At 36.9% G+C, this 15,640-nt stretch overlaps 1 protein-coding gene across 1 annotated transcript in view; it reads left to right on the top strand.

Annotated features, from left to right (window-relative positions):
* CNTN5 (contactin 5) overlaps nt 1-15,640 on the top strand; it is a 465,423-nt gene that overhangs the window by 322,543 nt on the left and 127,240 nt on the right. Inside the window, exon 12 of the mRNA XM_028157040.2 lies at nt 14,751-14,878. Coding sequence (XP_028012841.2) covers nt 14,751-14,878 — 128 coding nt within the window. The remainder of the gene's footprint in view (nt 1-14,750; nt 14,879-15,640) is intronic.

Below are 15,640 nucleotides of genomic sequence, written 5' to 3'. Positions count from 1 at the left end.
TTTTAAATTAACCTATGCTCTCCCAAAGATTCATGCAAGCAAACATGTAAGAATAATTTAGAATTAGTAAAAAACAGTGCTGTCTTTCTTCCTTTGAGTTGAGTCTGTCACCACATCTACCGCAGAACAGGCAGTGAAGTGGGGCAGTGACTGGCTCTGTGACTGGTAGTATCTGGGAAGATTAGCCTACCTCAGTGGTCGGCAAACTGCGGCTTGCGAGCCACATGCGGCTCTTTGGCCCCTTGAGTGTGGCTCTTCCACAAAATACCACGTGCGGGCGCGCGCGTACAGTGCAATTGAAACTTCGTGGCCCATGCGCAGAAGTCGGTTTTCGGCTCTCAAAAGAAATTTCAATCGTTGTACTGTTGATATTTGGCTCTGTTGACTAATGAGTTTGCCGACCACTGGCCTATCTGATGGCTTCCAGGTTTGGTCAGATATCTAAATTAAAAACAAAGATCTTATTGATGTTTCTCTGTCTCTGCATCTGTTTTTTGTTCATCAGTTTATGTTGTTCATTATATTCCACAAATGAGTGAGATCATGTGATATTTATCTTTCTCTGCCATCAATCAGAACTCCAAACCTCAGGGAAGGTAGGGGACGGTGGGGGTAAGGGGGAAGAGATCAACCAAAGGACTTATATGCATGCATGAATGGGGGGTGGGGAGCAATGGTGGAATAAGAATACATATGTAATACCTTAATCAATAAAGAAATTAAAAAATAATAAAAAAATAATTTAAAAAATAAAACAAAAATAAAAGCAAAGATCTTTATTTCTGCATTTCCTGAATGGGTTTTCTTAGTTGTAGAATAATATGATGTTCAAAACCAAAAGTGACATTAGAAACCACCTAGATGCATTCCTTCAGTCTGAGTGAAATGACTTGCTTATTGTCACAAAACCACTAAGGCAGAAGACTTAAACCCCAAGTCTCTTAATTCCTAGCTTTTCTTCCTGTTCCATGTTTCATAAATCAGTTCCTAATTGAACTGCAGTGTAAATTCACATCATTTCCAACATTTTTAAAGTGGCAAACTGGTGCCGCCCCTATGGAAAACAGTATGGAGATTCCTCAAAAAACAAAAATAGATCTACCATATGACCCAGCAATTCCATTTCTGAGTATTTATCCAAAATAAAATGAAAACACTAATTTGAAGAGATATCTGCAGAGCCTATGTTCATTGCAGCATCACTTACAATAGGCACGTTATGGAAGCCACCTAGGTGTCTTCCACATTATGCAGCACTAAGAGAACCTTGCAATTTGCAACAACATGGGTAGATCTAGAGGGTAAATAAGTCAGACAGAGAAAAACAAACACCATATGGTTTCATTCACCGTATATGCAGAATGTAAAACAAAACAAAACAAACAAACAAAACAAAACAAAAACACACTCATAGAAACAAAGACCATTGCCAGAGTGGAGAGGGTAGGGGGATGGGTGAAACAAGTGAAGGGGAATAAAATCAGTAATATTGTGATAGGTTTGCACATTGATAGATGATTACTAGAATTAGTAGAAGTGTCACATTGTAAGGTATAGAAATGTCGAATCACTATATTGTACACCTGAAACCAATGTTAACCAATATGATAATTTGTACACTGTACTTAAAAATAATTTTAATAAAATGCCATTGCCTGTCCCTACTTCCAACCCATCTAAATCACAATAAAAAGAGGACACAATTAAAAACGAATTGGAGAAAATAATATTAAATTAACCATGTACTTAAGTTTTATTGTGCTCTCAGAGTGTGATTAAGATATAGTCTAAGTGTAAGAGACAGATGTTATTTCTTAAGTTTCATTTTTAATAGCAGCTGACAGAAACCTTGTAATAACTGAGACAGTGCATTTAAAACAAGGCAAAATAAGAGATATTTTCTTAAGAAAATTCACCCATTCATGCATTTATTTATCCACTTGATAATTTGTTGGCACTTAATCTGAGCCAGTTCTCATGTTAGACATGGGGGATATAATAATGAAAATGTATAGAGCCAGAACTGCCCTCATGGAGCTTATATGATAATGGGGAAGCAGGCCTCAAATAAATATCACACTGATTAATAAATAATAAATAATTGGATTAAAGAATTTACTTTTCTTTCTGAAGGAAATAAATCTGATCCTATGCATGTGCATAATAAAAGAAACAGACATAACCAAGGGCTGGGGAAATCAGGGAGGGCTTCTTAGGGGAGGTGACTCAAACTGAGAACTGAAGCATGGTTATCAGGTCACTAGCCAAAGGGAAGATAGCAATTGTGGAGTGAGAGAACATTCCAGACCCAAGGCCTTGTGGCTAGCATTAGTGTGCTGCATTTCAGAAACAGAAAGATACCTATTGAGAGCTTTGTATCTGAAAAAATTATTTTATCTCCTCTGTAGAGAACAAAGCATGAAACAATGGCTGACACTTGGTACGTGCTCAACAAATATTTAAGTGAATGAAAAAAAGGAACAGTGCTTGTTAGTAAAAGACCAGACATTTAATTGGTAACTGACCTTTCTCTGAATGCAGAGGTGCCAAGATTGCACTAAAAATAGCAAGAAAAATTGAAATGCCCTGTTTAAAGATGTCAAAGATAATGATGTGCTTTTATTTATTTATTTATTTATTTATTTATTTATTTATTTATTTTAATTTAAATTATTTATTGTTTAAAACATTACATGAGTCTCCTTTTTCCCCCATTGACCTCTCTCCGGATGCTCCCGTCACCTAGCACATGCCCTCACCCCCCTACTCTCTGTATCCATTGGTTATGCTCATATGCATGCATACAAGTCCTTTCGTTGATCTTTTATCCCCTCACCCCTGCCTTCCCTCTGAGGTTGGACAGTCTGTTCAATGCTTCTCTGTCTCTGGTTCTATTTTTGTTCATTAGTTTATGTTGTTCATTATATTCCACAAATGAGTGAGATCATGTGATATTTATCTTTTTCTGACTGGCTTATTTCGCTTAGCATAATGCTCTCCAGTTCCATCCATGCTGTTGCAAATGGTAAGAATTCCTTCTTTTTTACAGCAGTGTAGTATTCCATTGTGTAGATATACCACAGTTTTCTAATCCAACTCATCTGCTGATGGGCACCTAGGCTGTTTCCAGATTTTAGCTATTGTAAATTGTGCTGCTATGAACATAAGGGTGCATATATCCTTTCTGATTGGTGTTTTTGTTTTCTTGGGATATATTCCTAGAAGTGGGATTACTGGGTCAAATGGAAGTTCCATTTTTAGTTTTTTGAGGAAATTCCATACTGTTCTCCACAGTGGCTGCACCAGTCTGCATTCCCACCAGCAGTGCAAGAGGGCTCCTTTTTCTCCACATCCTCACCAACACTTCTCATTTTAAATGGTCATCTTTCAACTAAAACACCTAACCAGGAATATGAAATTTAAAACAAAATTCATATTATTTCAGCCAGGTTTATGATTCTATATAAATATTATTATATTTAAAGATATGAGTGATCCCCATTTTGTCTCTCAGCTAAAGTGAATACTATTTAAGTAGTTAGATTTGTATTCACAGTCAGATCATTCTCACCAAAAAATTAATTTTTTTCTCTTCTTCCATAGTAGGTTACATTTAAATTGTCTAGCTCATCTTCTTGAATGTCTCCATTAATATAAAATATCTACCACACTTACGTTCACCCAGGACACCCCTCTCATTCTGGCCTTTTCTCTGTCCCTAGGCCCAAAGGCATTCTAGTGTCAGGGCCTGTGTACCTGCTATTCCCGACAAGAATATTCTTCTCCCAATCGGAGTGGCTGTCTACTTATCATTTAGATCTTAGCTTAATGCTACGGTATAAAATGACCTCTCCAGCTTTCCCAGAGAAAGAACATGGCACAGCGCCTGGCTCATGACAGGCACTCCACAAATAGTAGCCATGATTATTTGTAATGTTAATCAAGAATGCCACTTGAATGCTTTTGATTAGCCACAGCGCAATGGAAGCCACTTGATACATTTGTAGTTTTTACAACCACCGGATAAATATTATTATCCCTCATTTTACAATTGGATTATTCAGAGAGATTAAATTGTTTGCCCAAGGTCATGGCCCATAACCTGCAGAGTCTGTTTGTCTATAAACAAAAACAAAAACAAAAAAACAACAACAAAAAAACACACCCCTGTGTGGGATTTCTTTTGCACCACATAAGTTTTGATTAAAATAAATAAAATGTGTAAATGATGTCATTTTATTGGACTTACACATAAAGAAATTAAGATGGTTAGGCTAGTAGAGTTTTCTGATTGAATTAGCCTCACAGACCTTTCTATTTGTGGCACCAGTGCCTGAACAACTGAAAATTTAAATTATGCTTCTTTTTTTAATATTTTCTAGTGAATAGCGAGTTAAAATTCCTTAAATACTTAGAGTTGTTATATACTACACAAATTAGCTATTGAGTCTTGTTAGTAGCCACGTTGTTTCATGTAGGAGAAAAGGAATCAGTGAATATCTGGAAGGCACTGAGCTATGATTTATATTCTTATATGTCATACCCAGAAGAGGAGAGTGTCCTGCAGTCTGTGGTTGGGTGCAAATTAGAAGCTGGGCGTTGGGAATCTGTCTTATTCTGAGATGGATTTTAATGAGATAGAAACTTCAAGGTAGCTCTCAGAAAAAAATGAAAAAAGAAAAGAATGCAAGCTGATTCTCAGGGCCCACAGTGAGATAAAGGAAATGTAGCCTGAGACTAAGGAAAAGCGTTGGAGTTTAGGTAAATAGGTGAAAAGTGCCTTAGAAATTCAGCCCTTCATTTCACAGATGAGGGAGAGGAGGCATCGAATTAAAATAAAGGTCAATTGACAAGTGAAATCAGGAGTGGGGTTTTGTGCTGACTGCCTAATGCGTTTTACTTTACCCTACTCTGCCACACATAAAAATCAATTAACGGATGTTGATTTGACTCTGTTCAAAAAGTCACTTGAGCTAAATAGTGGAAGAGCTGCTCTTCGGGAGAGAACTAATACAAAAAAATAATGAAGTGCATTTTTTAATAATAAAGAGCTGAGCCATGGTCAAGCTTCCTAATTAGGTCAGGATATTTTAAAATGGACTAAAAACCATCCCAGGGGGTGATATAAAAATTCATAAATTTGCCCTAGATGCTATCCCTGTGACCTTAGAGGTTTCAGAAGAGCAATAATTTAGCCTCACTTCCTATGAGATCTAGATATTTATACCGACAGCAGACTGTACAGAAAAGAAAATGCAAAAACAAAAACTCAAGGAGTATCAAGATTTCAACTTTTTATAAATACCTGTCCTTTTCTTCTTAAGCCTTCTTTAAGAAATACTGACAGATTTTATGTCCCTGTTAATGTGAAATGACAGATTATTCATTTCATGACACTGCGAAAAGCCACAGGATAAATGATTCAATGCAACCTCAACTATGGTTTTTGACTTTAAAAGTTCTCAGTTTGGGGATATATTCAATTTCACAGCTTCTTTCAATTTTGGAAACAGCTCCGTGGAAAAATTTAGAATCCAGTCCACAGTCACTCCAAAAGCATTTCACCCAGTTCTGTTGTGCGTGGTTTTAATATCCCTCAATTTCTAAGATCAATTTCTCATTAGTGCTAAGCCAAATGCTTCCAGGGGAAAATGAAGAAATGTGTTTAGTTGAGACAGGTTTTTACCAAACTATTCAAGTGCCTATAAAGAAGAAATAACTTTAATAAAATAGAAAGAAAATGTTATAAATACTCACAGGTTTATATCTAGCTAATAAATAGGGGTATTCGAAGTATGGTTTGAAAGAAGAACATCCATAAAGTTTTTTAGTAGCTTTGTATTGCTATTAAGGAAAAAGTGAAACATTCATGCTAATAGACACATCATAGCACTATGTAGCTAAACCAGGGAAAATAATGAGAAAAAAAATTAACAGTGAAAATACAGACAGGAATGTCAATCCTATCACATCAAAGTGAACACAAAATGCCTTACTTCCCCCTTCTACACTTTTACTCTTGCTTCCCTACAGTGGGTAAAGAGCCAAAGCTCTCATCATGGGTCCTCATGGAAAAAAGGTGGTGTGATAAATGAATTCACACTAAAATGTGGTGATTAACCAGATACTCATGAGGAATCTGAGCCCTGTTTAACCACCACTTGTTGACTACTTATTGTGCTAGCTAGTATAAAGCTCATTTCCTTCTTCAAGGAAGTTTCAGTCTAGGGAAAACATAATATGCTGAGGTCTGGCATACTGAGGAATGTACTAGAAGCATAAGAGGACAGAGGAATAATGAGGTATGAGTGGGAAGACAGTAACCGAGGGTCAGGGCACATCACCCAGACATGATTGGAGCAACAACAACAAAAAAGATTAGAGAGTAATAAGTAACCTTCCGGACAGCTATGAGACTGGGAAGCAGGAAAAGTCTTGTCCAGATGGGGGAAAACTATTTGCAAAGATCCAAGACACAGGATCTCCAGAGAATGACAAGCAGTTTATTACGAATGAAAGGTAAGATTGGTGTAGATGTGAGAAAGCAGCAAGGAATCTGATGTGAGAATGGGAAGGCAGAGGGAGGTTATGAAGGATGTCATATGTCATGCTAAGGAGTTCGGATTTTATCCTGAACGGAGTGTGGAGACGTGGGTGGGCAGTAAGTCAGTTGCTGACATTATTAGATGACACATTGTGAAGGCAGTGGCACCAACACGTTTGATTTTTGTTGTTGTGTTTTAATTGGTTGCAGAGAGAGGACGGGAGAGGGATAGAGAGATAGAAATATCAATAATGAAAGAGAATCATCTATCAGCTGCTTCCCGCACATCCCCTACCGAAGTTCAAGCCCCCAACCCGGGCATGTGCCCTGACTGGGAATTGAACCATGACTTCCAGGTTCATAGATCAATGCTCAACCACTGAACAGCACCAGCCGGGCAACATGATTAAATAGGAAGTGGCCTGCTACTGGAGGCAGAGGAAGCAGAATGCCAATAATATAGATGGATTCTAGTGAGAAGCTCAAATAAGGTGTGGTAGTGAGAGGAACTGGTTAAGCCCAAACCCAAAGCTCCGAGCAAAGCTGCGAGGCACCTGGCATTCGGAAAAGACTCCTAAATACTCAGAAACGGGATAGCTCCTCCGGAGCCAGGTAGCTGAGCCAGTCTTGCTTGTGGAAGTATCTTACCAGCACAGCGTCACCGTCCCCATCCACACCCACCTCGCCTCTGTGTATGTACCCGTCAGAGCATATTAGAGAGAGAAAGACATTCTTTGCAGGCTTTGCTTTAGTGGGAGCTGCTAGGCTTTTTCTTTCCCTTCTCACCTCCAAACTCAAGGGAGGGGAAGGTTACAAGGACTCACTCAAAGAAATGATAAAACTAGTTCTTCTATTCCTTGATTGAACTTTGCTTAGGCAACAGACTGGCTGATGGGCTCCTGGCCCTGCTTACAAAGGGGAGCGCGTAACTGGAGAGAGGTGACAGACAGCAGAAAGGGAGGGGCAGGAGAGAAGCCGACACTCCCACCATTTAGAAGGCCAGAGGATGTGCAGCTCCCATGGGTTGGACAGACTTGGAGAAGGTTGGCAAGCACAAGCTTGCTGGGCTCCATGAGCTGTCGAAGCTGGAAAAGGTGGGGCCTACAGAGGAGACTGCATGAGGGGGCTCTGCAGTGAGGAGGCCCAAAGACTCATAGATGTGCTCACAGAGCCATTGCTAGAGGATCTGCTTCCACCGTGGCTGGGGGACAGGAGCTTTTCCCAGAGGGACAGCTGCACCCCAGTAAGGACCACAACAGAAACTGAGTAAGGGACACTGGTTCCTTTCCATCTCTCTCCTCCTTACTCTGACGCACAGAGAAGAAGAACTGGGAAAAGGAGGAGGAAAGGTGTGAAGAGAGACCACTCTCCATGCTCCTTGCAGCGCAGGGTCCTGGGTCCAGGTCATTTGTCAGAGCTAAGCTAGGGGTGAGGAGGAGGAGGGCAGGAAATCAGAGAGAACTTTTACCTTTGTAACAACTGAAAGTTATTTAAAAGCTATGGGATGTCTGAAGGAAATGGAAAAGTGGTTTTAACAGAACATGGTTAAAGGCAGTGATTAGATAAAGTAAAACCACCTCACGTGTGTTCCTCACTGCATTTAGACTCTCCAGTAAGCCAAGAAAAAAGGGAATAAATTTGACTTGACCAATTTGTATTGAGGGGAAAGTAAACGATGACTTCTGAGGTCATAGTCTGAATTATGTCCTGAGCTTTAAAAAAAGAAATACTCTAAGCTTTCCTTCTCTGGGCACAGTCACCTCATCTATAAAACAAAGGACTTTCTGGTGGTTCCTAACCTTGTTTTCATCCCAGAACCCCTTGAGAATCTGAGGAAAGTTACATCTGAGGAACCTTACTGATCAAGTTGAAGATTGTATAGATTTCTCCACAAAATAGGTACATGCACACCCAGAATTTTTCATACAAATTCACAAAAAATAGGTTTCACTGAAGTGAGAGGATGATATCAGGGAAATGATGGAGAGTAGGTCTGCATATGTTTAGTTTGATGTGCCCGTGACAAATAAATTCTTATAGAAATATTCTTCAGAACAAGAACAATGTAAGTGTGTGTGTGTGTGTGTGTGTGTGTGTGTGTGTGTGTGTGTGTGTGTGTATTTGGAGCGGGAGAGTTGTTTTGTTTGGTTAATTACAAGCACTTAATATCCAACCCTGACAAAGAGGCAGCCTCCTTTCTCGCCCTTTTTCGGAGCCTGGAGGCTGTGAAACTTTCAGTGGCTTAGCACAAAAGGGCCTGCAATTTCTTCAGGTTGCTTGAAGTGATGCTCAGAGCCAGGGATGAGGCCCATTAATTAAAGTCACTTCTGCACTTAGGCTTCCTCTCGCTTCCTAAAGGCTGTCATGCATGTCTTTCTGGGTCACCTCACTTCTTCCTTCCAGCTAAACTGCATCTAACAGGAAGAGCACCGTGACGGCCCAGCCTCCTTGAGTGCGTATGGCCCTTCACTTTCAAAATAATTCACTGATCAAGTTGAAGAGTTTGAATTTCTCTCATTTCCATCATCTACAGGAAACATGTGTCTTCTCTTGTTACCCTTGAGTTTCCACTTCTGTCAGCTTCTATTGTAGGTCAGAGCTGCCACCAAGCGTGTGATCTTATGCAAAGTTTTCTTTTGATGTTTCCTTTGGATCGATGTAGAGTAGCTGAAAGTGCAGAACAAATTTTAGAAATCAGCAGGCCTGGCCTAAAATCCTGGTAGTTATTTCAGTCCTTTGTACCTTATTTTCTTCCTCTTCCTTTACCAAATGAGTATAATAATATATCCTGGGGTCTTTGTAAGACATAAAGTATTAAATGAGCTTTGTATACAGCCTGGCAAATTATAGAAGCATAACAAATATTATCAAAACAAACTATATGCCATTTTATTTTTTCAAAGTGACCTGTAGTTCTCTATAGAGAGTCATCAACATACAAGAGAAGAGAGCAAGAAAATAAAAAAGAAACAGAGAACTATAAAAAATTTCATAAAATAATAAAATAGCAATAACTGCATACCTATCAATAATTTATTTAATTGCAAATGGGCTAAATGCTCCAATTAAAAGACATAGGGTGGCTAAATGGATACAAAATCAAGATATATATATATATATATATATATATATATATATATACACATACATATACATATATATATATTAGAGGCCCTGTGCATGAAATTCGTGCAAGGGGCTCAGACCTCACAGCCGTGGCAGCTTGCCTTGGCCCTCGAAGCCCAGGCTTCGTCTGAGAGGTCAATGGGCTGTCCAGTCTAATGAGCATATTATGCTTTTATAATTATAGATATACATATATATATATGTATATACATACCAGACAAAATAGATTTTAAAATGAATGCTATAACAATGGACAAAAAAAATTTTTATAATATAAAGGGATCAATCTAACAAGAGGGTATAACTCTTGTGAACATCTATGCACCTGATTTAGAAGCCCCTATATATATATAGAAGCCCCTATATAGAGAACGTAAATACTGTTAAATCTTTAGCCAGACTCATCGAAGAGAGGGCCCAAATAAATAAAATCAGGAATAAAAAAGAAGTGACAACAGACACCACAGAAATACAAAGAATGATAAGAAAATAGGATGAAAAAAAATTGTATTGTATGCCAACAAATTGGACAACCTGGAATAAATGGATAAATTTATAGAAATATTTAATCTTCCAAGATGAATCAGCAAGAACCAAAATCTGAACACACTGGTAACTACTAACAGTATTAAATCAGTAGTCAAAAAACTCCCAACAAACAAAAGTCCTGTACTAGATGGATTCACAGGGCAATTTCCCAAACATTCAAATAATTAACACCTATTCTTCTCAAACTATTTCAAAAAACTGAAAAGTAGGAAAAGCTCCTAGACTCACTTTTCAAGGCTAGCAATATCCTGATACCAAAGCCAGATAAGAAAAGAAAAGAAAAGAAGAAAGAAAAGAAAAAAGAAAGAAAGAAAAGAAAAGAAAAGAAAGAAAGAAAAGAAAAGAAAAGAAACTGAGCCAATATCTCTGAAGAACATAGATGCAAAAATTATCAACAAAATATTAACAAACCCAATTCAACAATACATTAAAAATACCCCATGATGAAGTGGGATTTATTCCTGGAATGCAAAATTTGTTTAATATTTATATATCAATTAATATGATATGCCACATAAACAAAATGATGGATAAAATTTATATGATCTTATCAATAGATGCAGAAAAAGCTTTTCACAAAATTCAACATCTGTTTATGATAAAAATTCTAAGTAAAGTAGGATTAGGGGGGTATACCTAAACATAATAAAGTCCATATGTGACAAAATCACAGCAAACATTTTACTCAATGGGAAAAAGCTAAAAGCTTTTTCTTTAAAATCAGGAACAAGAAAGGATAAAGATGTCCACTTTCATCACTTTTATTCAACATAATATTTATTAAGTCCTAGCCACTGCAATCAGACAAGAAAAATAAGTAAAAGGCACCCACATTGGAAAGGAAATTATATAATTATTTGCATTTAACATGATATTATATTTACAGAACCCTAAATATTGAGGGAAGGCGAGGGATGAGGGGGTAAGAAATCAACCAAAGGACTTGTATGCATGCATATGAGCATAACAAATGGGCATAGACAGGGGTGGGAGGGAAGGTGAGGGTATGTGCTTGGGGTTGGGGACAGGTGGGGAGAGGTCAATGGGGGAAAAAGGAGACTTATGTAATACTTTAAACAATAAACAATAAAGAATTTAAATTAAAAAAAAGATTCCACACAAAAAAATACTAAACTTATAAATGAATTCAATAAAGTAGTAGGATACAAAATCAATATTCAAAAATCAGTTACATTTTATACACCAATAATGAACTTTCAGGAAATTTAGAAAACAATCCCATTTACAATTGAATAAAAATATAAATATATATATATATATAAGACTAAATATAACTAAGTAGGTAAAAGACCTATACTCAGAATATAAGACATTGAAGAAATTGAAGAAAATGTAAGCACATACCATGCTCAGGAATATAAAAAATTGGCATAATGAAAATGTCCATATTACCCAAAAGCAATCTATAGATTCAATGTAATTCCTATCAAAATACCAATAAGATTTTTCAATGAACTAAAGTAAAAAAAAAAAAAATCACAAAAAGACTGAATACCCAAAGCAATCTGGAGAAAAAAGAACAAAGTTGGAGGGATCGTACTACTTAATATCTAGCTATACTACAAAGCAATAGTAATCAAAACAACATTGTACTGGCATAAATACAGACAGATCACTGAAGCAGAATGAAGAGCCTAGAAATAAATCCATACCTATATGGTCAATTAATATATGACAAAGAAGGCAAGAATATACAATGGGGTAAAGACAGTCTATGCAGCCAGCCAGCATGGCTCAGTGGTTGAGCATCAACCTATGAACCAGAAGGTCATGATTGATTTTCAGTCTGGGTACATGGCGGGTTGCAAGCTCGATCCCCAGTAGGGGGCATGCAAGCTTAGTCCCAGTCGGGGCACATACTGGAGACAACTGATCAATGTTTCTCTCTCACATGAATATCTCTCTCTCTCTCTCTCTCTCTCTCTCTCTCTCTCTCTCTCTCTCTCCCTTCCCCCCTCCCTCCCTCTGCCCCTCTTCCTTCCCTTGTTCTCTCTCTAAAATCAATAGATATGTCCTGGGGTAAGGATTAAAAAGAGAAAAAATGAAATAAGCAATGAATCCTTGCAAACAGGGCTAAACACAATGCCATCCTAGGTAGACTATGGTACTGCACAGATTAACAAGACAGAGATCTACTGATCGAGTACAAGAAGAGAGCCAAGGTATCTCCAGAAGTATGTGGAGAAGTTAAGAAACCAGAATATTCTAAGCATGACTTGATACTGGATGTAGAATGCTGGTTTGCATTTCTAAGAGCTCTCTTTACCCCCAACTGACCTTCACCTCACCACTCCCTTACTACTCTAGTCCAAGTTCAAGGATGCCTCTTCAGGATTAATCCCCAGATCTGAAAATCCCAGATGTAGTAGTCACATGGTAATAATGGCAGAGGGGAGACAATAGGAGCAGAAAACTGCAAGGAAATATTTATTCAATATTCAATTATCTAGTAATTAGGTATGCAAAAGCAAGACATGATAATGTAAATCTCAGTCATTGTCTAATCTATTTTTTATTTCTTAAGTTAAAAAATGAGCTCATCTGATAAGCATGTGGTATATGCATCAGTAGACAGGCTTTTGGTTAAATGATATTGCCTCTTGACAGATAAAAAACATCATAATATTTAAAATTCTTCATTCTCCAGTGTATCAGTGGCCTAAAGTACAGGAGTGTTCATAAACTATCTTTAAAAGGAGAATATAATATGTTGTCTGCTGTCAGTGAGAAAGGACTTATCTTAAATCAAGAGCTGAAATAGTGCCTTATCTAAGATACATTTCTTTCTTTAAAGGAGGTGAACTTTTAAGCCAAACTTCTCGCCTACTAGGTTGGAATTTACACAGGACAGTAAAATCAAGATATTGACAATCTGTGGAGATTATAGTCATTTGGCTAAATTTAAATAGATTGTTATTCTCACAAGAGTATGTTTATTTATTTACAAAAAAATAGAATTTTTGCTTTCTAATATATCTTTTTTGTAGCATTGTATTTGGGGGATTAAAGTGGTATGAATACATTAATTCCATTTTTATAGAAACTGAGTGCTGTCTAAATAAATGAACAGAATTTTTGATGGACCATCTTGAATGGATTATATAACTTTTGAGATCACTGTTTTTCAAATGTCTGAAGTTAATATTCCTCCTAGACATAAATTACAAAATAAAATCAGCTATTCCTAGTTTTCTTTGCTCCTGAATGTGTCTCCATTCTACATGTTGTAAATCAGGTTTGATCTATATTAAAAACAATTTGATGTTTTGAAACTGATATCTTTATTGATGACAATATCTAAGCGCAAAATTGTAATATTCAGCAACCTATAATCTCATACAATTCTTACAAAAAGCTCAATCATCTCAATAACTGTCAGGTCTGAGCAATTGGCAAGATTGAACCCACATTTTAAAATAACATAAAAGATGTTGACTGAACAGACTCATCCATTTTTGTATCCTAAATAGTTTAATATTATCACATTGCTATGGCATAAACTATCATTTTCAGGACTAGGAGGATTCAATTTTAGGATTTTAAGTTCAGTGGAGTCACTGATTCTTACCAAAAGGAATATAGTCTATTTCCTCTTTCCTAAAAGAAGTCAGTCCAAACTCTAGTGGCATATCAAATAAAACTACAACAGCCACTTCTATTATGTTTCAGGTTGCTTGAGTAGGTTGATGCACCAGTGAAATATATATTTCAGGAGCTTAGAAGAGAGAAAAGGACAAAAGTACTAATTAAATTTAAATCCGTATATTTCTGGAATGATGACTACACAGGAGAATACGGTAATTCTAAATGTCAACCTCATTTTCACTGAACTTTAAAATTTTTTTAATAATGCTGTAATTTTTCACCTTCATATAAGGCTCAAGGTCCATTTTTAACAAAGGTCTCGAAAGAGCCCTCATGCAAACTCAGGTATCATGTTTTTATGTTTAAAAAGTGCAATGTGAGCAGCCAGGTATGGGTCCCAGGTCTCATTTACATACCCTTGCTGCAGGAGTGGCACTGCAGAGAAACTCCCATAAATCATCTCCTGGCTGTACACAATTAATTTTACTTTCTATACCTGCCCGCCTCTATGTTTTTATGCTGTTTCTTTTTATATTTAATTGTTGAGGTTGCTCATGGTTTGAGGTGAAATACCCAAGCTTAACATTAAAATATTGCTGGATAATATTATAGTATAAGTTTTAATAACCCAATTCAAGGTCACCTTTTCCCACAAGTTTTAAGATTAACTGTCAAAAAAGTATCCAAAGAAAAATAACCTGTAACTTCCTAACCCTTTTATATATGAGAGGAAATTAAGTGGGTTTCCTGCATAATTTCTTGAAGGGAAAAACATTTCTACCATCACGGTGTATTTTCCCAGCGATCTTTTATCTTGTTTATTGTTACCTTGAAAATGATTTCAGACTTCATGAGAGTTTCTTACTACTTAGCTTATTTTCAATAAAACGAGGGGAAAAAAAAAACCTTTTTTAATGATTTTCAGAATAGCTATTCTTCCAGACGGGAATCTGCGGATCCTAAATGCTTCTAAGTCAGATGAGGGAAAGTACGTTTGCCGAGGGGAAAATGTATTTGGTTCTGCTGAAATCATAGCTTCAGTATCTGTAAAAGGTAAGAAAATGTAGCTAAATATTTCATAAGCCTAATTTCATGGCCTTATCAGAAAGTGAATAGATATAATATGCATGTATATATGTATGTGTGCATGCTCCTGTTTATAAACTACATCGTAAAAATAGAACTAACACAGCCACATGGTCCCTTTCCATGGTTTAGGGCACCATAAAGAAATGGAATTCTTGTTGGTAGAAATTTAAATATGTTTCTTTGAACACAATATGTAAGAGGTTGAAGACAGCTTTGGGAAGTTTTAGTCGGTGTCTCAAAATTTAAAAGTATGCTAACAGTATAAAAATACTTTTTCTCTACCAAGATTAATTTTAGCAATAATCAGTAATATTCCCTTATTACCACTTCGACAGAGGATTTGGGGTAGAAAGGCAGAAGGAGGACATGGCTGTGGCATGTGGGAGTGAGTTCGGAGAAACTGACATACCAGAGCTGCCCTTTGACCTTTTCATCAATGGAATTTTTTACATAATGTCATTTGTTAACATTGCAAATATTGCCGCTTGAATGTTTACTTGTAAAGTGAACTGGATGTCAAGCCTGGAACCTTCGCGACCACATGTCACTGATCCATACTAAGAAAATCTTATATCTTAGGTAGTGTCTTTGTTAGCAGAGGAATATTTTTCACAGTTGAACGCTATACTTAATTGATTTTTCCGTTTGCACATGTATTTTATACTGAGTCATATTTGGGCCATAAAAAGGTAAAGTTGTTAATCTGTCTCTTTCTTTAGAAATAGA

Source organism: Eptesicus fuscus, chromosome 13 (assembly GCF_027574615.1).
Source record: "Eptesicus fuscus isolate TK198812 chromosome 13, DD_ASM_mEF_20220401, whole genome shotgun sequence".
NCBI lineage: Eukaryota > Metazoa > Chordata > Mammalia > Chiroptera > Vespertilionidae > Eptesicus > Eptesicus fuscus.
This window is presented reverse-complemented; position numbering and strand designations above follow the sequence as displayed.